Source organism: Manis javanica, chromosome 3 (assembly GCF_040802235.1).
Source record: "Manis javanica isolate MJ-LG chromosome 3, MJ_LKY, whole genome shotgun sequence".
NCBI classification, from domain to species: Eukaryota; Metazoa; Chordata; class Mammalia; order Pholidota; family Manidae; genus Manis; species Manis javanica.
Window position 1 is genome coordinate 78414357 of NC_133158.1, and position 26961 is coordinate 78441317.

General features: G+C 36.5%; 2 protein-coding genes across 35 annotated transcripts in view; one reads left to right on the forward strand and one right to left on the reverse strand.

Moving 5' to 3' along the window:
* ABI3BP (ABI family member 3 binding protein) overlaps window positions 1-22097 on the forward strand; it is a 238687-nt gene extending 216590 nt beyond the window's left edge. For all 26 annotated transcript variants that reach the window (XM_036998592.2, XM_073231729.1, XM_073231731.1 and 23 more), the window contains 5 exons: window positions 16976-17055; window positions 17461-17490; window positions 18086-18247; window positions 19508-19630; window positions 20954-22097. In XM_036998592.2, the coding sequence (XP_036854487.2) occupies window positions 16976-17055; window positions 17461-17490; window positions 18086-18247; window positions 19508-19630; window positions 20954-21069 (511 nt within the window). In that variant the 3' untranslated portion in view covers window positions 21070-22097. The remainder of the gene's footprint in view (window positions 1-16975; window positions 17056-17460; window positions 17491-18085; window positions 18248-19507; window positions 19631-20953) is intronic.
* A 322-nt stretch (window positions 22098-22419) lies between these two features.
* The window catches only part of TFG (trafficking from ER to golgi regulator), a 30337-nt gene continuing 25795 nt past the window's right edge, over window positions 22420-26961 (reverse strand). For 5 of the 9 annotated variants that reach the window (XM_073231759.1, XM_073231758.1, XM_017645112.3 and 2 more), the window contains exons 7-8: window positions 26641-26721; window positions 22420-23217 (exon numbers count right to left, since the gene is read on the reverse strand). In XM_073231759.1, coding sequence (XP_073087860.1) covers window positions 22850-23217; window positions 26641-26721 — 449 coding nt within the window. In that variant the 3' untranslated portion in view covers window positions 22420-22849. Of the gene's footprint in view, window positions 23218-24733; window positions 24803-26640; window positions 26722-26961 lie in introns of all 9 variants that reach the window. The other 4 variants (XR_012129229.1, XR_012129228.1, XM_017645113.3 and 1 more) reach the window with 2 other exon arrangements.

Consider the following 26961-nt stretch of genomic DNA (forward strand, 5'->3'; position numbering starts at 1 on the left):
TACTGGCTAATTGTAACACACTAACATGGGTGGAATAGAGCTTGGTGTTAGACCTCTTAACTGGGAGAAACAAGGCAGAGGAAATAGATCTGCAGAGCTTTTTTGGTTAAAAATTCTCAATGTTCACACACTATTCTAGAACCAGAAGGACAGTGGAGTATGCTACATTTCCCCTCTCACAGTATATGCCAACCTTCTCCCAGCCAGTTTTATGACTCAGCCAGGTTTTCACCTACTCTGCAGAAGCTTGAAAAAGAACCTATGTAAGCGAGCATCCTGTCCCTGGACTGCTGCTGGGGGAGTTCAGCTTCACACGTGGCATGAGATGTTTCTGTCTCAGAGAAGAGCCACACGCTGCTCTGGAGCACCTGGGTACAGCTCCTGGGACAGCACAACAGGGACCCTCAGTCCCAGCCTTGCCAGCAGATGCTGGAGGCTGTGGGCTGTGGGCTGTGGTCCCGTGTCTGCACAGGAAAGACAGGCTGTTTGTGGAGAGCCGTAACCATTTCAGTCAAGTGAAGCAGAAGGGATCTGCTAACAGAGGCAAACTGCCATGGCCAACTCTTTCTACAGAGGATCCCTCTCTCACCCCTACCCATAAAATACAGCGAAACTGTAGAGATGTCCACATGCAGCTAAATCAGTATCCATCTAGCCCACTCCCCAATATTTATTTTCCACTTATTTTTCTCACTGAAACGTCAACGTGCAGCTCTTGTTAAACTAGGAACAAACTATTAAGAAGAGTCTCTCTTAATCTGGAGCAGGTATATAAACCACTTTATTTGCAAAGATAACTATGATGATTTTTAGTTCTATGAACAGAAGTGATGGAGTATATAACTTAAACTAAGTTTTGTACCACTGCTTAAAGGGACAGGAAGTGTGGACTAATTGACCTCAAAGTCTCTACCAACTCTCCAGTGGCATAATCGCAAGATATTTAAAACCATGCACAGAACCAATGGAAAAACTAGAACTGAAAATAGAACCAAAACCTAGGTCACTCTTGCAGCAAGTAGTATTTCCCTGAAAAACCATTTTTCTTTGAATCTATGTCAATGGTCCACAATTTGTTTTCAAATTGTTTTTAGGACATATTTTGGTAATCCACTGATGGACCAGTTTCTTCCCAATGAACTGGCTAGGCAATATGGATGAGCACACACGATCGCTGCTTTCTAAAAAATCTCTTTATAATCTCACTCTTCTCTCCAAATGAGCCCATGTCTCTCCTCTCTTAACTAAAAAAGAACTGAAGAATCCACTGTGTGTGCCAGACTTAACATGTGGCCTGGCAATTTCCTATGGAAAACGTCCTCTGTCTGGTAATTAAGATAAATCAAGTTCAATTAACCTACTCAAGTACTTCTGTCCTCTGTGGCTTGGGAGGATTCTGGGGAACAGTTTTTCATCGAAGACTAAAGCCTACCAAAGTTTCCTGTAGCTGATTGCAAAGACAGTTGGGGACTATTGTTTATGTTGTTTGATTTAATAAAATCTTGGCACTGAAAGTAAACTGCAATTGAGGCAGCAACTTCTTATAAACTTTAATCTGGCTGAATGAACAGGCGTATGGAATAAGCCATTGCACCCTTATTCAGTGTTTCTCTGAAATTCTGGTGTCTACAGATTCTGTATTAACTTTTCAACATCTCTTCTCATGGGCTTTGTAGAAAGTAGTAAAATAAGCTGCCAGAGCATTAGGCATTTGATTTAGTTTTATTGTATGTGTGGGCAGCTGAACAATTGCCTCCTCATTAAAGAAGCAAGAAATTTAGTGGATGGCTCAGTTTTGCAACTTTTCTTTGGGCAAAAGTACAGCTAAGAGCACAGAACTCCCACTAGTCTCTAAGGAAACCAAGTTTTTTCACATCCCCTTTTCTTTTCATTGCTCTTCACTTAGAATCCCTTCATATCTAGGGAGGGGGTGCCAGAAACTCATAGCAACTTATAGCAAATTATATAATTAAGAGTGCAGCCAAAATTTTAAAGGTCTGTGTCCATTCCCCCCATGCCCCTAGACATGGGAGACACAAGAAACATCCCTGCAGGCATACTTGGCAGCTTGTTGATGATATCTGATGCCTGCTGATGCCCTGCTTCTCTCTCCTTTGTCTCTGATGATTAGGACTTACTTTGTCCACTTTGTCCTCTAAATATCCCTGCAGCTCTGTCTGCCCTTTGCTTCTTAGCTGTATTCCCAGGTCAGTGCAATATCTGCACGTGGCAGGTATCCAGAAATACTTGCCACAGCACTGCAGTGATTTTGGAGAACCCGTTGATCGCATTTCTCCTCTGTTGGAATGCCCCTTCTTTTCTTACTTCACTTTTCCATTTCCCTTCTTTTGACTGGAGCACAAACATTTCAACACCAGACTCGGGGTAAATAGTGAACCAAACAGTTCAAACCAACAAACAGCAATAAGGTGGCCTTCCTATACAAACATCAGATTGCTTGAGGTTTATGAGGCTTTTGATAGAGTTAAAAACAGCTTTTTAAATCAACAGGAATAGATGACTAAAAGTTCATCAAATATTGAAAACTATAACTCAGCCCTACATTAGCGCACAGTAGAAGGAAATGCTTATAGAGAGGGACAAGGGAAGGGAAGGTGAGGGATGACAGAAAGAAGTGTCTGTCCTATTCTTACGGTTAGTCTCAGACTACATCCTGCAGGCTGGAGCCCTCCTGTCTCAGACAGGTTTGCTCATGAACTACAGATCCCATAATTTGAAACCCTAGTTTTTTACTTTACTCTAAATTGATATTTAGCTCTTCTGTTGATTTTCAGTTGCTCTCAAACTTTACCCTCTACTTTATCATCCCATTCCTCTGAGAGAATGCTTTAGAGCTTTCTAGACTCTTCATTGAAATCTCTGAGCATTTTTTTAGGCTTATTGAGCTATTTTAGTTTGATGGCATGCAGGATGATTCACCTGCTAAATTTTCATTCTTTCCAATAACCCAAAGGCTACAACACCCTTATTAGAACCTTGACCACCACAAAAGCAAGTATGAGAGCACAGAATCTGACTTCTGCCTTAAGAGTTCTATGGCAATGTTTGTCAAATTCCCCAATAATAGAAATGCCTTTAAAAATTATTTAGAGATAAAGAATACTAGAGAAAATGTGTAGTCACTTATGTGCCAAGGAACTTGCTTTTTTCATTATTATTATTTTTATTAAAGTATCATTAATATGCAATCTCATGTTGGTTTCAAATGTACATCACAGTGGTTCAATAGTCCCAGTAATCAACCTATACTGTGATTGCAAATTATTGTGTCCTTTTATCCCCCTTTCCCACCCCTGACCCCTGCCCCCTCCCCTCCCCACTGGTAACCAGTAGTCACTTCTCTGTTTTGGTTTGTTTTTATATTCCACAAATAAGTGAAATTATATGGTATTTGTCTTTCTCCACCTGACTTATTTTACTGAGCATAGTACCGTCTAGATCCATCCATGTTATTGAAAATGCCAGGATTTATTTTCTTTTTTTTTTGGCTGCCTAGTATTCCATTGCGTATATGTATCCCATCTTCTATATCCATTCTTCTATTGATGGACACTTAGGTTGCTTCCATATCTTAGCTATTTTAAATAGTGCAGTGATAAACATAGGGGTGCATACATATTTTTGAATCAGAGATTTGGTTTTCTTTGGGTATATATTTTGGAAGCTAACTTCCTAGGAATGGAATTACTAGGTCAAATGGTATTTCTATTTTTAGTTTTTTGAGGAACCTCCATACTGCTTTCCACAGTGATTGCACCAGTCTGCATTCCCACCAACAGTGTAGGACGGTCCCCATTTCTCCGCATACTCTCCGGCATTTGTTGTTTCTTGTCTTTTGGATAGTAGCCATTCTAACTGGTATGAGGTGATATCTCATTGTGGTTTTAATTTGCATTTTCATGATGATTAGTGATGTGGAGCATCTTTTCATGTGCCTGTAGGCCATTTGTATTTCTTCTTTGAAGAAGTTTCTGTTCAATTCCTCTGCCCATTTTCTAAACAGATTATTTGTTTTTTTGGGTGTTGAGGCATGTGAGTTCTTTATATATTTCGGATGTTAACCCCATATCAGATGAGTCATTTATGAATATATTCTCCCATATTGTAGGGTGCCTTTTTGTTCTACTGATGGTATCCTTTGCTGTACAGAAATTTTTTACTTTGATATAGTCCCATTTGTTCATTTTTTATTTTGTTTCTCTTGCCTAAATAGATGCATCCAGGAAAAAATTGCTCATACCTCTATTTGAGAGATTTTTGCCTGTTTTCTTCTAAGATTCTTACGGTTTCATGACTTACATTCAGGTGTTTGATCCATTTCAAGTTTACTTTTGTGTCTGGAGTTAGACAATAACCCAGTTTTATTTTTATATGTAGCTGTCCAGTTTTGCCAACAGCAGTTGTTGAAGAGGCTGTCTTTTCCCCATTGTATATTCATGGCTCCTTTATCATATATTAATTGATCATAGATGTGTGGATTTATGTCTGGACATTATATTCTGTTCTATTGATCTATGGGTCTCTTCTTGTGCCACTATCAAATTGTTTTGATTACTGTGGCTTTGTAGTAGAGCTTGAAGTCAGAGAGTATAATTCCCCCAACTTTGTTCTTCTTTCTCAGGATTACTTTTGTTATTCAGGGTCTTTGTGGTTCCACATGAATTTTAGAACTGTTCCAGTTCATTAAAATTGCTGTTGGTATTTTGATAGGGATTGCATTGAATCTGTAGATTGCTTTAGGCAGAATGGCCAATTTGACAACATTAATTCTTCTATCCATGAGCACAGGATAGATTTCCATTTATTTGTGTCTTCCACAATTTCTGTCATGAGTGTCTTGTAGTTTTCAGAATATAGGTCTTTCTTCTCCTTGATTAGGTTTATTCCTAGGTTTTTTATTCTTTTTGATGCAATTGTAAATGGAGTTATTTTCCTGATTTTTCTTTCTGCTAGTTCATTGTTAGTGTATAGGAATGCAACAGATTTCTGTGTATTGATTTTGTATCCTGCAACTTTGCTGAATGCAGTTATTAGTTCTAGTAGTTTTTTGATGGATTCTTTAGGGTTTTTAATGTATAATATCATGTCATCTGAAAATAGTGACAGTTTAAATTCTTTCATACTAATCTGGATGCCTTTTATCTCTTTGTGTTGTCTGATTGCCATGGCTAGGACCCCAGTACTATGTTAAATAAAAGTGGTGAGAGTGGGCATCATTGTCTTCTTCTCAATCTTACAGGAAAAGATTTCAGCTTTTACTATGATGTTGGCTATGGGTTTGTCATATATGGCCTTTATTATGTTGAGGTATGTACCTTTTATACCCATTTTGTTGAGAGTTTTTATCATGAATGGAGGTTGGATTTTTCAAATGTTTTTCATCATCTATTGAGATGATCATGTGGTTTTTATCCTTCTTTTTGTTAATGTGGTGTATGATACTGATTAATTTAGGAATATTGAGCCAACCTTCCATTCCTGGAATAAATCCCACTTGGTCATGATGGATGATCTTTTTGATGTATTTTTGTATTTGGTTTGCTGATTTTTCTTTAGGATTTTTGCATCTATGTTCATTGGGGATATTGGTCTGTAATTCTATTGTGTGTGTGGTATCTTTGTCTGGTTTTGGTATTACAGTGATGCTGGCCTCATAGAATGAGTTTGGAGGTATCCCCTCTTCTACTTTTGGGAATACTCTAAGAAGGATGGGTATTAGCTCTTCTTTAAATGTTTGGTAGAATTCAGCTATGAAGTCATCTGTACCTGAGTCTTATTTTTTGGGAGGTTTCTGATTACCAGTTCAATTTCATTGCTGGTAATTGATCTGTTCATATTTTCTGTTTCTTCCTGGGTCAGTCTTGGAAGGTTATATTTTTCCAGGAAGTTGTCCATTTCTTCTAGTTTGTCCAATTTATTGGCATATAAATTTTCATAGTATTCTCTAATAATTCTTTGTATTTCTGTGGTCTCCATTTTGATTATTCCTTCTTCATTTTTGATTCTGTGTGTGTATGTACGTTTTTTTTTTTTGATAAGTCTAGGTTTATCTCTTTAGACCCAAGGGTTTATCTATTTTATTTTCTCAAAAAAACCAGCTTTTGATTTCTTTGATTTCTTTTCTATGGTTTTATTCTTCTCTATTTTATTTCTTTCTGCTCTGATCTTTATGTCCCTCCTTCTGCTGACTTTGAGCTTCATTTATTGTTCTTTTTCTAGTTTCTTTAATTGTGAGTCTACTGTTTATTTGGGATTGTTCTTGTTTCTTGAGGTAAGCCTGTATTGCTATGTACTTTCCTCTTAGAAATGCCTTCACTGCATCCCACATGTTTTGGGGTGTTGAGTTGTTGTTTTCATTTGTTTCCATATAGTGCTTGATCTCTGGCTGCTTTCAATACTCTCTCCTTCTCCTTGATCTTTGCCATTTTAATGATTATATGTCTTGTTGTTGTCTTCCTGGGCCTCATTTTGTTAGGGTATCTCTACCCTTCCATGACCTGAGTGTCTGTTTCCTTCCCCAGACTAAAGAAGTTTTCAACAATTATTTCCTTAAAGATGTTTATCCTTTTGTCTTTCTCCTCTCTTTCTGGCACCCCTATTATATGAATATTGTTTCATTTGGATTGGTCACATAGCTCTCTTATCAGTCTTTCTTTCTTAGATATCCTTTTTTCTCTCTGTTTCTTAGCTTCTTTGTTTTCTTGTTCTCTAATTTCCATTTCATTTATTGTCTCCTCTACATGTTCTAGTCTACTCTTAAATCCCTCCTTTGCATGTTTTTTCAGATACTGTATTCTTCAGCTCTGAGTCGCTCTTTTTCAGATTTTCTGTCTCTTTGTTGAAGTCTTCTCTGAAGTCTTGAATACTTTTTTATAAATCTATGAGCATATTTATGACTTTATATTGAAGTCTTTATCAAGAAGATTGGTGATCTCTGTTTCATTTAGCCCTCTTTCTGGGGTTCTGTCTTGTACTTTTGTTTGGATCATATTCCTCTGCCTACTCATTTTGTCAGGGTTTCTGTGTTCCTTCCTTTGTATTAGATGTCTCTGCTATGATTTCAGGCCTATAGAGTGATAGATTTATGAAGAAGGTGTCCTATGGTGTTCAGAAGCCCAAATTCTTTACTCTGTAGTGCCTGGTTCTACTTTGCAGGAGCCCCAGTTGTTGGTGTTCCATGGGCAGGACCACCTTCTGTCTGGCTTCTGTAGTGGTCTTAGTCTAGGTGAACAGTTTGCTTTGGTTGCTGCCTTTGTGATCATCCAAGTAGTCTCTGTTGAGCTTGCTGTGTACAGGGCTGCCCTCTCTGCCTGGCCTGCAGCAATGGCAGGGCTGCAGGGTTAATTGGTTGGCCAGACTGATGTTCAGCTCTGCCCTAGCCAGATGTGCAGCACTGGGTTTGGACACCCACAAGAAGGAAGGATCTCTTGGGGCTGGCTCCTGTATGCACCTCCCTGGTTGGGCTGAAATGGAGCCAAGGAAGCTGGGGCAGTCTCCCTCTGGACAAAGTGGGTTGGCTTCCAGCAGCATGCACGGGCTGGAGCCTCGGGGCTGCATTGCCAGCAAGGGGGATGGAGAATCTGGGGCACCTGAGAGTTCCCAATTTGTTGGGCCAAGGGAGGGCTGAGGAGGTACTGTCTATCTGCCCTTTCTCCTGAGGAGAAAGCTCCACCAACCCTTGCCCCTCTGGTACCCCTCCCACTGCTGGCAAATTTTTCAAACTTCTGCCTCTGATTTGGGTCTCAGGACTGGTGGAGCATGCCTGCCCTCCACACTGGCTGGAGTCTCAACCCCCCAGAATGTTCCTCCTGTTCCCTAGTGGCCAGTCCCACTAATCACCAGAACCCAATGTGATGTGGGTCTGTGATCCCAGGACAGATCTCCAGGGCCAGTTGTGCAGCCCTCCTGGGTTTCTACTCCCTCCCACTCTGTTCCTCTTTCTCCTGCCTATAGGCTGGGGATGGGGGAGGGTTTGGGTCCCACATGATTTCGGCTTTACCACTTTACCTTTTTCTGTGTGGTCTTCTCTTCTTGCTCAGGTGTAGGTGGTCTGTTCTGCAGTCTTCTGGTAGTTTGGAGGTTAGTTGTATTTGCTATATTTTCTTATTTTATGTGTTTTGGGAAGGAGATTTCTGCCTTGTCTTCTATTCTTCCACTTTTAATCCCAAGACACCCAGGCAACTTGCTTTTACATGCATTATCTCATTTAATCCTCACAAAAAGTTCAGATACTTTTATACCCTTATGAGAGTATAGCTACCATAATAGTATCCTCACAAATAACATTATTATCCTTGTTTTATATATGAGAAATTTGAGGTTCATAGAGGTTGAATAACTTACCTTAAAGTTACACATCAGTGCAGCTGTGAACCCAGGTCTTTCTGTCTCCAGAACCCATGACCTTAACCACAGTACCTGATAGGAAGCCTTGGGAGAATGGATTTGTTGGAATCCCAAATAAGGCATTTTGCCAGGGGTGTTATTTACATGGCTTTTCTTCTATAAGGCCCAAAGGCTTGATGACAATTGTTATCTGTACTATGCTCCATTTACATACTCATTTTGATGAACCAAGTCTTATAAATGATTTTTTTGCTATTTAATTTTTGCTTTTATCATAAATACATGTACATGGTTTTAAAACTCAAAAGCTATAAAGTAGTTCATTCTTATTCCTAAATTCTGTTTCCCAGAAGCAACCATTTCAATTATTTTATTCTATTTTTTCAGCTTTATTAAGATATTTCGTATGTTATGTGATGATTTCAAATACATATATATTGTGAAAGGATTCTGCCCCCCATCGAGTTAATTAACAAATCCATTACCTTATATATTTACCTTTTGCGTGTATGGGGTGAGAACATTTAAAATCTACTCTCTCAGTGCATTTCAATCATATAACACAGTTTTATCAACAGTAGTCACCATGTTATACATTAGACACTCATACCTCTTTCATTGTACAACTGAAAGTTTGTACTCTTTTACCAAGCTCTATTAACCAACCCATATCCTACCCCTAGCAACCACTTTTCTACTCTGTGATTGTGTAAGTTTTACTTTTTTTTTTTTTAGATTGAACATATGTGATACCATGCAGTATTTGTCTTTGTCTGGCTTATTTCACATAGCATAATACCCTTGAGGTTCATCCATGCTACTGCAAATTACAGGATTTCCTTCATTTTTAAGGCTGAATAAGTTCCATTGTAACAAATACCATATTTTTTTACCCATTAATCCATTGACATATACTTGTTTCTGTATCTTAGCTAGTAAGAATACTGCTATGAATGTGGAAGTAAAAATATCTCTTCAAGATAATTTCATTTCCTTTGGATATGTAAGCAGAGGTAGGATTGCTGGATCATATGGTAGTTCTATTTTTAATTTCTTGAGAAACCTCCACACTGGTTTCCAGAGTACCTGTAACTTACATCCAACCAAAAGTGTACGTGTTCCCTTTACTCCACATGTACACCAGCAGTTGTTATCTCTTGTCTTTTTGTTAATAGACATCCAAACAGGTGTGAGGTGGTATCTCATTGTGCTTTTGATTTGCATTTTCCTGACGATTAGTAATCTTAAGCTCTATCTATTGGCCATCTGTATGTCTTCTTTGAAAAGTGCCTATGCAGGTCCTTTGCCCATTTTTAAAATTTGGTTATTTGTTTTTCCTGCTTTTCACTTGTATGTATTCCTTACATATTTTGGGTATTAAGCTCTTATTGCATACATGGTTTGCAAATATTTTCTCCCATCCTCTAGGATGTCTTTTTTGTTGATGGTTTCCTTTGCTATGTAGAAGATTTTTAGTTTAATGTACTCTCACTTGTTTATTTCTGCTTTTGTTGTTTTTGCTTTGACTGATGTCATTTGCCAAGACTGATGTCAAGATTACCCACTATGTTTTCTTTTATGAGTTTAATAGTTTCAAGTTATGTTAAGGTTTTTAACCCATTTTGAGTTGACTTTTGTGTATGGAAGAGAGTGGTCCAGTTTTATTCTCTTGCTTGTGGCCATCCAGTTTTCCCAGCATTGGCTCATTTTGTCATAAATTAGCCAGATGCGTGCAGGTTTATTTCTAGTCTTTCTCTTTCATTCCATTGAGAAATGTGTGTTTTCATGCCAATACCATACTGTTTTAATTTTACAGCTTTTTAATACAGTTTGAAATCAAAGAGCATGATGCCTCCAGTATTTTCTTCTTTCTTAAGATTGCTTTGACCATTTGGGGCCTTTTGTGGTTTCATACAAGTTTCATGGTTTTTTTTTCTATTTCTGTGAAAAAAAATGCCAATGGAATTTTGACAGTGATTACACTGAGTCTATTAGTCACTTTCAGTAGTAGGGATATTTTCACAATATTCTTCCAATCCATGAACATGAAATATCTTCCTATTTATTTGTGTCTTCAGTTTCTTCCACCAATATCTTACAGTTTTCAGTGTACAGATCTTTCACCTCCTCAGATAAATTTATTCCTAAGTATTTTATTCTTTTCAAAATGCTATTTTAACTGGGATCAATTTCTTAATTTCTCTTTTTGATAGTTCATTGCCAGTACATAGAAACAGAACCGATTTTTGTGAATTGATTTTATATCCTGCAACTTTAATGAATTTACTTATTCTAACAGATATTTTTGGTGAAGTTGTTAAGGTTTTCTATTTGTAATATGTAATCTGAAAATAGAGACAATTTTACTCCTTTTTTTCTGATTTGGATGACTTTTCTTTTTCTTGCCTAATTGCTCTGGCTAGGACTAGCACCATGTTGAATTTAAAGTGGACAGAGTGGGTATCCTTGTCTTATTCCTCATCTAATGGAAAAGATTTCAGCATTTCACTATTAACTGTGGACTTCTGATATATGGCTTTATTATATGGACATATATTCCTACTATACCTACTTGGTTGAGAGTTTTTATCATGAAAGTACATTGAATTTTGTCAAATGCTTTTTCTGCACCTGGAGATCATATAAATGATCTTGATATTTATTCCTTTTTGTTAAGATGATGTACCACATTGATTTGTGAATGATGAACCATCTTTTCATTCCTGGTATACATTATACTTGATTATGATTATGACCTTTTTAATATATTGCTGAACTTGGTTTGCTACTATTTTGTTGAAGATCTTTGTATCTGTATTCATCAAGAATATTGGCCTATAATTTTCTTTTCTTGTAGTGTGCTTGTCTGGCTTTGGTATCAGGGAAATGCTGGTATCATTAAGGTGAGTTTAGGAGCATACCCTCCTTTTCAATTTATTGGAAGTGTTGGAGAAAGATTGGTGTTAGTTTTCCTAAATGTTTGTTAGAAAACACTAGTAAAGCCACATGGTCCTAGATTTTCTTTCTTGCGAAGTTTTTTATTACTGGCTCAATATCCTGACTAGCAATTAGTCTGTTCAAATTATCCAGATTCAGTCTTGGTAGGTTGTATGTTTCTAGGAACTTACCCATTTTTGTCTACATTATCCATTTGTTGTTGTCTGATTTTACATTGTAGACTTTTATGATCCTTGGTATTTTTGTAGTATTAGTTGTAATGTCTTCTCTTTAATTTCTGATTTTATTGAATCTTCTCTCTTTTTCTTAGTCTAGTTAAAAGTTTGTCAACCTGTTTCTTTTTTCAAAAAACCAGCTGTTGGTTTCATTGATCTTTTCTATTGTTCTTTTGGTCTCTATTTCATTTACTTCTGCTCTGATCTTTGTTATTTCCTTCCTTCTACTAATTTTGGCTTGGTTTGTTCTTTTTCTCATTCTTTGAGCTGTAAATTTAGGTTGTGTTTTTTCTTAATGTAGGCATTTGTCACTATAAATTTCCCACTTCAAATTGCTTTTGCTATATCCAGTAAGTTTTGGCATGTTGTATTTCCATTTTCATTTGCCCCAAGATATTTTTTGAATATTCTTTTGCTTTCTTCTTTGACCCACTGGTTGTTCAGTAGCATGTTGTTTACTCTCCACATATTTGTGAATTTTCATTTTCTTCTTATAATTGATTTCTGGTTTCTCACAAGGGTGGTCAGAACAGTTTTGTATGATTTCAATTTTCTTAAATTTATTGATTTGTTCTGTATCCTGAATTTTATCTATCCTGAAGAACATTCCATATGTATTTGAGAAGAATGTGTATTCTGTTGCTGTTGGATGGAATGTTCTGTATATGTTAGGAAGATTTGGTCTAATGTGCAGTTTAAGTCCAGTGTTTTCTTACTGATTTTCTGTCTGGATGATCTATCCATTGTTGAAAATGGGATATTAAAATCCCGTGCTATTATTATATTGCTATTTTCCCCTTCAGATCTGTTAATATTCATTTTATATATGGTGCTCCTATGTTGGGTGCATAAATATTTATAAATGTTATATCTCTTAATGAATTGACCCTTTGTCATTATACAATGACATTCTTTGTCTCTTGTTACAGTCTTTGTTACTTATTTTGTTTGATATAAATATATGTATCCCTGCTTTTTTAGTTTCCCCTTGATGGAATATTTTTTTTCACCCCTTCACTTTCAGTCTGTGTGCCCTGAGGCTGAAGTGAGCTTCGTGTAGGCAGCATATGTTTGAGTCTTAATTTTTATCCATTAAGCAATTCTATGTGTTTTGATTGAAGCATTTAGCCCACTTACTTTTAAAGTAATTATTGATAAGTAGGGGTTACTACTGCTATCTTTCTTCCTCTCTTGCTCTCTTCCTTTGTGTTGATTTTCTGTAGTGGTACCTTTGATTCCTTTCTCACTATCTTTTGTGTATCACTATACATTATTACTTTCTCTTACCATGAGGCTTACACAATATTATATTTCATAAGTCTATTTTTATATTTATAATCTTTATTATATTATTCTATTATAAATAAACATTTTTACATAATATAAAATCCAAGTTCATTTTAAGCTAACTTAATTTCAAATGCATAAAAAAGCTCTAACATGCCTCCACTTGTTTTACTTTTGATGTCACAATTTACATCTTTTTACATTGTGCATCTATTAGCAAATTATTGTAGTATAGTTATTCCTACTACTTTTGCTTTTAACCTTCATATTAGAGTGCTAAGTGATTTACCCACCATGATTACAACATTATAGTATCCTGAATTTAATTATATATTTACTTTTACCAGTGAGTTTTATACTCTCATAAATTTTCATGTAACTAACATCCTTTTGTTTCAATTTGAAGAAAGCTCTTAACATTTATTATAAGGCTGGTGTAGTAATGAATTCTTTCAGCTTCTGTTTGTCTGGGAAATTCTTTCTCCTTCAATTCTGAAGGACTATTTTGCTGGGTAGTTTTTTTATTTTAGCATGTTGAATATATCATACCAGTCTTCTGGCCTGAAGGTTTCTGCTGAAAAATCTACTGACAGTCTTATGAGTTCCCTTGTACTTTAACAAGTTGCATTTCTCTTTCTGCTTTTAAGATTCTCTCAACTTTTGACAGTTTAATTACATGGCTCAATGTGGATCTCTTTGGATTATCTCATTTGAAATTCTCTGAACTTCCTGAATCTGGGTATTTGTTTCCTTCCCTAGATTAGGGAAGTTTTCAGCCATTATTTCAATTTCTGTGGGTAGATTTTCTGCCCCTTTCTCATTGTCTCCTCCTTCTAGGACCCCTAGTATGCAAATCTTGCTCCATTTTATGGCTTCTCATATGTCCCTTAAGCCATCTTCACTCTTTCTCATTCTTTTTTCTTTTTACTCCTGTAAATGGATGAATTCCACTGCCCTATCTTCAGGTTCACTGATCCTTTCTTTCACTTGATCTGGTGTGCAGTTGAGCTCCTCTAATGAATTTTACAGTTTGGTTATTCTATTCTTTAGCTGTGTGTTTTTTGTTTGTCACCTGTTTTATATTTTCTTTCTCTTTGTTGAAAATTTAACTTTGTTCATGCATTTATTCTCCTGACCTTGGTGAGCATTTTTATGACTATTATTTTGAACCCTTTATCAAGTAAGTCACTTATGTCCATTTCATTAAAATCTGTTTCTAGAGATTTTTCTTGTTCTTTTGTTTGAACCATACTCCTGTTTCTTCATTTTTCTTGACTCTCTGTTGGTTTCTGCACATGAGATAAAACAGCAACCTCTCCCAGTCTTGACAGAATGGTTTTGTGTAGGAAATGAACCTCTTCAATCAGCCCAGCCTGAGCCTGCAGTTGTCTCTCAAACCTTTGAGATTGTCCAAGTCGCCTTCTTTGTTCTTAGTGGCTCCCAGTAGTTGAGGGTTTGTCAAAACCCAGCAATGTCCCAAAGTTGAGGATCACAGTCAGCATCTAGATATAGGCTAATTATAAACTGGACCCTCAGGTTCCAGCAGCAAAATTGTGTGGTTGAACCCTTTTCAGGGAGTCCCTGGGAAATGGGTGTTTTTGCCTGCTCCCTCTGTGCTGGGCCTAGGATATAAGCTGTGTATGTATCAGGTGGGAGTGCTCCTGTGCATGTTAAGAGCTTCATTTGCTATAGTACTGTGGAACTTGTGAATGCTTGGTTCTCAGCCAGGCACAATCCAGGGACCCATCCCTTTGACAGTAGCCACAAAAGCTGGGAAACCAGCCATCTGCACAAACTCCTTCCAGGTTGATTATTGGAGTGAACAGGTTTTATTATTAGAGTGGGTTGAAGGGAGAGGGCAGAGAAGGTATTTGCCAGTTTCCCAGTATCTAGGGAGGATAGTAGCCAGCCACTAGATTGTGCTAAACTTAGAAGCCTCATCCTCAGGTAGCAGCTTTAAAAGTATGCAATTAAACCCCTTTCAAGGAGACTGAAAGATGGACTTTTTTGCCTGCTCCCTCTGTGCTGAGCCCTGAGTAGATAGCCAGTTAAGAACTCTTATTTGCTACAGTCCTATGGGACTTGTGAATGCAAGAGACAGTTGACCCTGGGATCCATCCCTTAGGAAGCAGCTGTAAAAATGAGGACATATACATGTACAACCTCCTTCCAGGGGAATACTAATGACTTGGAGCAGGCTGGAGAGCGCAGGTGAGGAAGGTGTCCTTAGATTTTGTCACTTCAAATATTTTGTTTATATAGGGTTTCATCATCCAAAAATATGTGCCTTTTAGTTCCAATGCTGTTAATTAAGCTTAGTTTAAAATGATTTTTTCAAAGCTTGTGAAGTGTCATAAAATACTGGCCAAAAAAAAAAAAACAGAAAAAGTAGCTCATGAATACTTGTTCCCATGCTACCAATTGAGCTGAAGTATAAATAACTGAAACAAAAGACATGGAGGTGATTTCAGTGATCAGAAGCAGTCAAAGCATAGGCATAGGGCTTTTGGCAATGGCCAGGAATGTGGAGTGCACTGCCCACTTGAATCAGAGTTCAGATGCCTGTGATTTCTTTTTTCCATTTTCATCTCTGGACCATACTGCTTTGTTTGCAAGGTCTTCAGTCCTCTGAGCAAGAATTTAATCTCTAGAAAATATTCCATGCCCAAACTCTCTATATATGTGCAATTTATTTAAATGAATGACGTGTGGTTTTACCTCAGCATTTTCTTATTGGAAATGATAGTAGCATCTGATTTCAGCTGATTAGTTTACAAAATGCTATGATGTTCAGTCTCTCACTAAAAACCCCGTAAATTTTAATCCACATTGTACAAGTATGTAAAAGGCAGTAATAGTATAATGGCTAAGATCCTCATTATTCTTAACTGAAAGTACGTAATACTGATCTTTTGGAGTTTGTATGTTGTATTACTTATATAAAGAGAATGATTAATGTGTCTGTCACATAGTAAGCACTCAAAAAGTGGTTGCTATTGTTGTAATGGTTGAATGTCTTTTTATAAATTATAGCAGTGTTTAATGCAATGCCTCAGTAGTCAAGAATTTGGATCCTTGAGTCCTCTAAAATTCTGTTATTACTCACTTGGTATCCTCTGTATTAAAATGAGAGCGGTCATCCTTCTATTATTCACTTATTTGTAAAATATCTTTTTATCTTCTGTGTGCACTACATTCTTATTCAGTTACAAATTTGAGACTCACAATATTATCAGCTGACTCAAGTTGGTTTCACATTCAATATTACTTTCCTGCTAAGTCTGCTGCTGAAAGGAACTCTTAGTTTCAGGCAAACAATAAATAGCTTTACTGTTTAAATTTCTTAAAAGGATTTGCTCTGCTTAAGTATTCTATGAATGAAATTTGTCAAATATTACACCACAATTTAATGCATAGTTCTTAAGGTAGGCTCAAACATATGTGTAACTTCAGGGGTTCTGGGTTTGTTTTAACATGTAAAGGGTTGGTTTATAGAGGGAGAGAAAATCTGTCTTTCTGGCCATGCTCTTCATGAAGTGACACTACCATGCTCCTCTTCTGAAGATATTGTGGCTTCCTGTGATCCGCAGAATACCTGAGTTCCAGGAGATAGATACAACCAGACATCCTTACAAAGAAATTTTCACGTGCGTCTATTCCCATAGCTTAGTCTAATCGTTCTCAAGTAGACACAGGATTCACCTTAGGAACTTCTTATAAATTCCTTCCTGGAACCCCTCAAAAAAACTGATTCAGTAGGTAGAATGGAACAAAAAATTTGCATTTTAAAAAAACTCTCCCCACTGCTGCTCTATCATGTGATGCTGACATAGGCTGTTCAAACCCCACAATAAGGAACATTGCCTCTAAGGTTGGGATAAGGAATAAAAACAAACCCTTCCACTTCTTTGCCCCAGGAAGTAGCTGAAACATTTGAAGGAAACTGAGGCTTCTTGTTAGTAGAATTAGCCTGGGTCCACCACATACCTCTTCCCTGAATGTCATTTACCAACTTCCCATTATTTCCACTAATTTGGAGTTTGCTTCTAGAATATATGTCCACCTGCTGTCATCATGATTTCAAAATAGAATCAGAAAGAATGTTGTTTCCTACTCCTGAAGAACATATTTTTTTTCCCCCTATACAGCTATGAATTTCAGGTAAAATCCAAAAACCCACTTGGAGAAGGCCCAGCCAGCAACACAGTGGCATTCAGTACTGAATCAGGTAATACCATCAACAGTAACTCCCAGCAAGGACGTAAAGGGCTACAATGTTTTTTGTAGGAGCTTGTTTGAAACTCAGCTAAAAACTACTCTAAAAGGAGTTAGTAAGTCCCGGTGTTCTGGTGGCATAGTGAAGGTAAGTGCTTACAGCTGTTAAATCTTAACTTGCAAAATGGTACACTCCTGCTAATGACTGAATTTGAAATTGTGTATTTCTATCTTACATGTGATTTGAGTAGTTAGGAGTCTGTTGCTCTTCCAACTTTCACTTCCATTTTAAGAGATTTCCTGTTAGTTTCATACAGAAACTATCAATAAAATCATCAAGATGCTATGAACTGCATTAGTTTAAAAATTTTACAAATAATGCTATCAAATACGTACTCTGTTTCCTTTGTCTCCTCAGCGGACCCAAGAGTGAGCGAGCCAATTTATGGTAAGTACCTGTCTGAATGCAGACACAACCACATGCTTATTTAAGTAAACAGTCATGGCAGAATTTTGGTCATAATTTCACTTTAGTCCATTTAGTCTTAGAATATCAGTCAGGTGTGAATACTTAGTTAAAACATTCAGTGACATTGAGAGCCTATGATGTTTCAGGAGCAAGTTGGATTATTTTGAACTTGCCTTCCATCATGCACCGACCAGCTCAAATTTTAATAGTTAAGATATAACACCCTCATTTTTACTTCTAATAACAAGTCACACTAAAGCAGCTGTTAAAATTGTATAATATGCTGCAAAAAAGAAACCTAAAGGAATACTGTCTACACCTAGTGCTGCAGAGGCTATTCAACAGTTAAACACACTGATCTAAGATTTATCTCATTATTGACAGGAACGAGGAACTTAACTGAGGGTTTACATATTTAGACTCTTGTAATACTTTCGGCTCCAATATTTAGCACTGGAGAAAACCAAGTTAATAGCAAGTTAACAATGAGCTTTGCAAAGTGCTTTTTTAAAAGCTTTCAGGAGAGGTCTTCAGTTAAGTCAGATACTTAACTCAAACTGTTTTCCTTATGTAGCAGGAAGAGATGCCATATGGACTGAAAGACCCTTTAATTCAGACTCTTACTCGGAATGTAAGGGCAAACAGTATGTCAAAAGGACGTGGTATAAAAAGTTTGTAGGGGTGCAACTATGCAACTCTCTCAGATACAAGATTTATCTGAGTGACTCCCTCACAGGTAAGCAGGGCTACGAGCTGTTCAGTCTCATCCTTCAGGGAATGCTTTGTAGCCTTCTGTAAGTTGGCCTTTTCTACGGACAATTCCAGACACTAAGGTGTGAATGTAAAACACAAGTTTGTCTTTTCAGCAGGATGTTACTGGAATTCTCAGCCTAGGATTTGAAACATGCTATTAGAAGCTAAATAATGAAAATGTAATTTACAACAGTTCTATCATGGCCAACTTGAATGTAAAGGCACTACCCACATTCCAGCTCATTTTTGTTAGAGCCAAGCAAGGATAGAAAGAAAGCCTACTGATAATAAAATGGGTCTATCATGGAAGGGATATGACATATTTAAGATTGTAAGTTTGCCAGAGACAGGATCAAGATTAAAACACCTGCTGAGAAGGCTATAACCCCTTGCTCTGGACTCAGTGTGTTATCATTCTCTCTTCTACATTCATACAGTAAAAATTTTAAACAAATAAGGCTGGCCCCAACATAGGAAGGGAAACATTTGTTCAATCATTCAGTAAATATCTGCTTTATTCATGCATTGTTCTAGGTGGTGGGGACAAAGCAACGAACAAGATACATTCTTTTCTTACAGCTTAGTCTAGTAGGGCAAGACAAACAAATTTGTAAATAAAAATTTCATAGAGTGCCTTAAAAACTTGAAAGTGTGAGAGGCAATGATGGAATGGAAGCTCCTTCAGATATAATGGTTGGGGAAACCATATATGAAGAGCGAACACTTAGGCTAAGGAAACTGTGAGGAGGAAACAGTGAAGCAAAGATCTATGGAGAAAGCACAAAAAGAGGGAAAAGCAATGCAAAAGCCTGTGACAGAACAAATCCAGCCAGTTCCACTAGCATGGCTGAAGCTCACTCAGTAGGGGCAAGATGAGGCAGGCAGGCATGAAATTATGTGGAGTTCTGAAATCAAGTAAGGACTTTGGGTTTTATTCTGAGTGTAACAGGAGACTACTAGAGATTTACAGAGGGGAGGAACATTACCTGAGTTGTTTTTCTAAAAGATGACCAATCTCTGGGAGGATGGGAGGACAGAGAGAGGCAAAAGTGAAAGGGATGCTAGTTGGGAGACTGGTCCATAGTTCAGTCGAGACACTGGTTGCTTGAACTAGGGGGATAGAGCAAAATAAAAATAAAAGTACAACAGGGGTGACTAGCTATTTGAAATAATTTCATTATTTCAGAATTGTCCTCCAAAGAAAGTTAACACCTTATGATCCTTTTCATTTCTGGTACTTCAGGAAAATTTTATAACATAGGCGATCAGAGAGGCCATGGGGAAGATCACTGCCAGTTTGTGGACTCATTTTTAGATGGGCGCACAGGACAGCAACTTACTTCTGACCAGTTACCCACCAAAGAAGGTATGTTTTCTGAGCTTCCTCATAAGCAAGAGGAATTTAAGTTACAAATTAGCCCAAAAAGAATTCAAGTTGAGGAAAGCAATCACTTTAAAAAGAATTCTGTAGTACTACTGTTCTAATTATCTGGCTAGAAAAAAAAAAAGACATTCATATAAGACCTTAATATGAAGACTTTTAATAGAAGTTTCTCAACTTTCCTCCCAGTCCTTAAGACTCCATTCCTTAGAGCCAAGAGAAATTACATAGACATATATAAATGCATTCTACTTTAAGAAAACCTGAACTTGCAATGACAGCTATAAAAGAGCAGTGTTTCCCAAATTTAAATCACTCATGTAATTACCTGCTTTTTTTTCACTCTGAGCAAAGGCAGTTTTGTTAAAATTTTCAAGAAATCCCTATTACTGCCATAAATAGAAAAAGAGCACTGTTTGCCTTATAAATAACTATATAAATAGATTTATATAGGAACAGAACTATTCTGCTGAGAAATGACTGACTACTTGCTGAAGACACATTTACACCAAGCTGCTTAATAAGGATTGAAAAGACTGAAAATTAATCCTAATCCAGGCAGGGCAAGAGAGGGTGTTAAAATATCCACATTATCACTAAAAGGTTCATCAAATATTTAAAACTGTTTTCACCAATGTTTTTTCTTCACTGGTGCTTAAAAAAAACACTGACAGTTAAGAGATGATTTAATATCTGACCTGATAGAGGAAGATAAACTGCTGGGTCATAGGAATTAGATATAAAACATAACATAAATAGTATTTTAACATTTTATATCTGTAGTGAAACTTTTAATCATTTAATGTAGGATCCTTGGAAGATTTCACCTAAGTTTACTTCTTAGAAATCTGGCAACCTTTGAACTAGCCTTCTGTTGTTACCTAACATTGTATGTAGTAAAACAGCACTTTTACTCAAGTAAGTTCAGAGAGCACCACTGGTCTACAATGTGCAAAGTAACTTTCACACACGTCACACAGAAGGTACTGAATGTGGTCATGACACTCTAAAACACCCAAACCCCTCTGACCCCTTTACCTTTACAGCTTTGTCTCTCAGATACTACTAACTATCACGTGCTAACTTGTTAAGGCAGATGTCTAAGTAGTTTCAGGTGCCCCAATGGTTGACCCAGCCAATAGCTCCTCAGGAAAGACACCCGGGCCTCTGTTGCTTATCCATCTTCTAAAATAACTCTGCTTCACGTAGATTTCACTTTAGCCATTCAATGACACCCTTCAATCTGTGAGTAGTGAAGGCAAAAATACAACGTAGCAGATATTAAAATTAAATTATTTTCCTTCTTAGGCTATTTCAGAGCAGTTCGCCAGGAGCCTGTACAATTTGGAGAAATAGGTGGTCATACCCAAATCAATTATGTCCAGTGGTATGAATGTGGGACCACAATTCCTGGAAAATGGTAGAAGCTCAGATCTACCTTCTGTTTCAACATGGAAAAAAAATAATTGGAAACACTATTTGTCACGTTCATTTAAGCTGTTATGTTTACTATGTATAAAAGTTTAAAATCTAATAGCAATATTAGATGTTTATTAGAAAGATTGCTGAGAATATTTATCAGGTTCTACAAAGTCATTTTAAGAAAGCAAGATATTGACATTAACAGAGTTAACATTTTTGGGGAAGCTGGCTCCCTATTCATGGTATTTTAAGAGATCATTTGTATATTATTTATCATACTGTTGTAATGATGTTTTGAGATACTTTTATAACAAAATTAACAACAAAAAAACTAATATACTTTTTTAAAAATTTACTTTTATTGTGTATTCTTCTTACTGGTGAGTTAATTCCATAAATCTCTCCCTGGTTTAACTTATTAGATCAAATTATCTTCAGCATACATATCCGGGGGGTGGTGGGTAAAGGCCCTAACATTCACATTTATTTAAACTTGTTTTTAGCGAAATATTTTATTTGAATCAGTACATTTCATTCAGCTGAAAACAGAACTGATGTATTCAGTTTCAAAATACATATTTTGTTCTTTGTCTACCCATGAATGTGTTACAAGGTCTGAATGTACTTTGTCAAACTATCCCTTTAAGCAATTGTCTTTATATTGTTTTTAATATAATTCTAATCAAGCTGTATGCAGAGACTGAATATGAAGTCTGAGCACAAAAATAATGCATGATGAGATCCTTTCCATTTTACAGGATAGTTACTCTTCTCTCTTTCAAGCCTTCTAGGAATGAATGTATCAGAGGATGTTTTCATAATTCTCAGTCTGTAATGAAAATCAGACTCACTTAAGAAGGTATTATTTTCCTTCATTTGGGAGATAGGAATGCTGGCATTGTTGCCCTCATTCTGGAAGGATCTTTCCTGTTCTTAACTGTCAACATGCTTCAAGTTTATCAATGCTACATTTTGTATTTTTCAAATATAGAAACTCTGCAATAAAGAGATATAGTTTTTTTTTTTAAAAGACTGAGTTATTTCTGAATGGTTCAACCTCTGTAAGAATGATTGATTGATTATTATTCAGGATCTATCAAACCACCCCCCTTGAATCTGTTGTATTTATATATAATGCTAATCCAATTTAAATTTCACTGTTTTAAGCCAATGACTGTTTAACGCACATCTTTCAAAGCTAAAAGACAAAAAAATCAAAAACAGTACCGTGTTTTCCTGAAAACAGTAAATTAAAGCATCTATACTTCATTTTAAGACCAAACATCAATAATGATTTCTTGCTTTTTATTCTCATGAATACATATTAGCTAAATTAAATTACAAGACACCAATGGATTGAATCATCTTTATTAACCCATCATCAATATTACATTTTATACATAACATCTAGTTGTCTTAAAGGGATCTATTTTAGTACATTGTGTTAAGAGTAAAAAGCCAAGTAAGATGGCTAACACTTCAACCTGGCATTTTAATATCCTCTGGACAAGGCAAGCTAGAAAGTTAATCACTTTACACACATGAGTAGTGTTCCAAAATAACTAGGAAGCTGCTACATTTTTAAGCAGGGAAAGAAAAAACTTCCATTTTGGTCTTTATGTTCTGGCAAATTATACTTTCAATTAACAGCAACAATTATATCATAAAAAAATTGTTCTTTTTTTAAATGTCTAAATGTCAATACAAATTAAAAGTGTGGTACTGGAGTCTTTTGGGAGGCAAACAGCTAACAGCTATATTCATCAGTATAACTGAGCCTCTTTATCGATAACCAGGTCCAGGCTGAGTATAGCCCTGACCAAAGGGAGGACGGTTACGTGCGTAAGGGTTAGGGCCGCTTGGAGGAGGGGTCATGGTACTTCCAGGAGGTGGAGTAAAACCTGGTCGCGCTTGGTATGCCCCGGGCTGGCTTGTTGCCATTCCAGGTTGTGAGGCAGGGGCCACAGTGTAATTAGCCGGTTGAGAAGTTTGAGTGGCGTAGGTTTGTGGAGGGTAACTGCTTGCCTGATACTGCTGCGGCACTTGAGCAGGACCAGCAAAGGCAGGAGCCGGGGCCTGGGAGGCTGGTTGCTGGCCATATCCCTGGAACTGCTGAGGCTGTTGGGGTCCAGTCTGCGGACTATAACCTGCTGAGAAGGCAAAACGAATAACATATACATCTTATTTTTCTTTTGGGGAAAGATTTCCCGAGAATTAGTCTTACTGTTATGGACCAAAAATGATGAGACATTTAAACTTATTCTTAAGTGTTATTGTAACAACTAGAATAGTAGAAATATTTCAAAACCAAGTAGTATCAAAGAGGCATTTTCTAAACAATTTTTTAAATCCTCTAATATTAAGTTGAAACCACTATATATATATATTTCTTCATTACAACTGCTCTACACTACGTAACTCCTAGGAGAATATTCCTATTCTAGCATAACTTCTAGGACAGAGATGTTCAAACCAATGCAGGAATTAATGCAAAAACTAGTCATTAACCTGGTTTTGAGGGGAGGCCTATTTAACAGCACTATCAAATAAAAACACATGTAAGAGAATGATTATTTTTAAATGAAATAATGGTGCTACAAATACATCTTATTGCCCTTAATGAGGTTTATTCACTGTATAAAAACTAAGCCATTTAAGAATAAACATTAAATACCCATTTTCACAATCCTAAAGATATTTTAGGTATTTTTAGATTTGGTACCTGATGTTTTTGCCTTTACAAGTCAAAACTTTGACTTAGCAGTACCGACATAACATAAAAATCATACCATATTGCCCCACAAGATCAATGTCTATATTCATTATTTACTAGGATGTACATTTTTTTAAAAGAAAAAGTCTGCTTCACTAAAAACTTTTATCTCTACCATGAAACACACCTGCAGCTACTTGCAATGAAACCTCTCCATTGACTGGAATCCTGTCAGCATTAAATACCAGATACATAAGAAAATTATTAAAATATGTACAACCCTGCATTTAAAAAAAAAGGATTGAATGAATTTGAGTATATTCTGAACTCACCTTGAACCTGGGTTCAAAATTTACTCATGAAAGAAACCTTTTCGACATAGTCCATGAATAAAACTGGAAAAGGTCAGAGGGAAACTGCCAAACCAACAGTGTCAAAAATGGTCCAATGTTACCACCACCACTTACAGTCTCCAGAGTATTTAGTTGACTATTTCCATATCTCCCAAATTCAAGTTAATAGGACTAATGGGATCAGAAATACAAAGACAGTAACTTGAAAAGAAGTAAATTTTACTCAGAGTGAAAACCTCACTAAAATCATTAAGAACAAGCTTAGCTTTAATAAGTAAATCAAGTACCTAATGCATTTTACTTATGGTAGCATCTGAATTATTTAACTAAAGTCAATTCTTGATAAAATCTTTAATGTCACAGGATGTTTTTCCTTAATTTTTTACTCTGTTTTTGGAGAAACAGAAGGACTCAGCTTTATTCTGAAAATGTCTATTTAAGACTGTGAGGAAAAGCAAAAAGAAAGCTGCCTGTTCAACCTGGCAGCTGAAATCTAAACTGGCTTTTTAACTGAGTCTGGAAAGAACCAGATCCTTAGTAATTTCTCAAGAGAGAGAATAACCCCTAAAGGCCAAAGATACTGCTTCAAAAGTAACCTACTAGTTTTTCATCATAATGCGGCAATGCTTCTAGTAAGTATATAGTCTCCTTCTCACCACCATCCTCTCCCTTGAAACACAAAACAAATGAGTAATTAGGTGAAGAATGAAAATTAGGTGAAGAACACCAGAAATTGCAAGAAATGTAAATTTTGTGGGCTTTTTTAAAATAAATGAGTAGTATAGGATAAGGGGTCATATGGTCCACAAAGCCTAAAGTATTTATTATCTAGCCTTCTCTGTCAGACAAGTCTGCCAAACCCTGTTCTGGGCTGGAGAAGCAGAATGGTATACGGAAGTAATTAACTGCAAGGTCAAGGGCACTGGGTTCTGACCTAGCTCCCCAACTGAATGGCTATGTGTGCCTCAATGCATCACAGCCTCTTAAACCCTAAGGTGCCTCATTTATTAAATGAGAGTGTTGGACAAAATCAATGGTTCCCAATCCTGGCTGGACTTCAGAATGACCTGTAATGCTTTCAAAATATCAATCCCTTTAAAATATCTAAGTGTTTAAAAGTACCCCAGTCCTGACCAAACGAAGCAACATCTCTGGGAATAGGGCCTAGGCACAGTTAGGGTTGAAATCCCCTGGATAGGATGATCACAAAGTCTTTCCCACTAATATCTATTATACCAACTATATTAATCCTAACACTTTGTTTTGATTTTTCTTTATGTTAAAGGACTGCATCCTAAAAATAACCTTCCCCCTAGTATCATAATCCAAGTTTAAATTCATATCACCTATTTTATATAATTAAAAAACAGTACCCACAGTTTAAGTCCCTCTACAAATACAATCCAAATAAAGGCTGCAGTATGTGTTAAAACACATTAAACTACAATTAATGATAGAATTTTATGGTCTAGTTCAGGGCTTGGGGCAAACTTTTATTAAAGGGTCAGATAGTAAATATCCCAGGTTTTGTGGGCCACACTATCTCTGCTGTAACCACTTAATTCTGTCTTTATAGTGCCAAAGCCACGCAGACAGCACATAATTGAATGGGTATTATGTGTTTCAATAAAACTTTATTCACAAAAACAGCCAACAGGCCAGATTTGGCCTGTGGGCTAGTTTGCTGACTTCTGCTCTAGTTGATGTTATAAAACTCCATAAAGTAAAATTTAGGCAAGATTCAACTGTAATAAATTATTTTTAATTACAGTTGAAATTTTATACTTAAACCTTTGGCTATAACATACAAGAGTTGATAACAAATGTAAAATTACCTGAGTTATAATCATTATGTTCAAAGCTACACTAGAAATTTATCGTATTTAAATAGGGATAATCTTGAGTAGACAGATGTTAAAACAAAATACCCAGGGTGCCTATTTAAAACAACTATATTTAATGTTCTTAGTTGCCTGAATTACATTTTACAGAATTCTATTTTTTTGGCCTGTTTCTGGTATTCCTACATGCTTTGGGAGATTAAAAAGAAATCTAAGTAGCTTAAAAATTTGGTTCTTACTAATAAGATCACCTTTCTAGGATTGAGGAAATGTTAATATTTTAACAGGTACCAAAAATACACTAAGATTATTTCTTACATATAATGCGGGAAAAAATCTTGCAGGTTTGCAGTTCTAAGTCACCTGAGACATAAGTCGATCACAAAAGTAGGAGGAGATAGCTTTGTATCAAAACCTTTTTTATACCATAAGTATTATATAATCATCTACTGTGACTGTTTTACTTGCCCACTAGAAAACTAAAATGTTGACTTACAATATTTATGCAGAGTATTTAAAAATAAGTTATTTTCCCCCAATAATAAATACTTAATACCTACTATGACAAACTATTACAATTCACGAAATTAAGAGGAAAAAAATTAACGTTTAATGAGCAGAGAAATGGCTCAGAATCTGTGAGCCAGCTCCCCAACACCTGCTCACCTGAGTACTGAACACCGTACTGCTGGGGCGGCTGCTGGGCGCCATACCCGGCCTGCTGCGCATACTGCTGGTACATCGGACCTAAAAAAGAAAAGGCAAGGGGAAATGACAGGCTCAACTTGGCAGACAGAAATATTTTTAAGGCACATTTCATTCTCTCCTCATCCAAACACACTGAGTAACAAGACACAAGAATGTGTTTGTTCCCCTTTAAACATCTCAGAATAAGAGAAGAATGAATATTAACAAATGTGGCTGCTCTGCTGTGGATTAACTCAGAGAACTCTAACTGGCAAAAAGTAACATGGTTACTTCATAAAT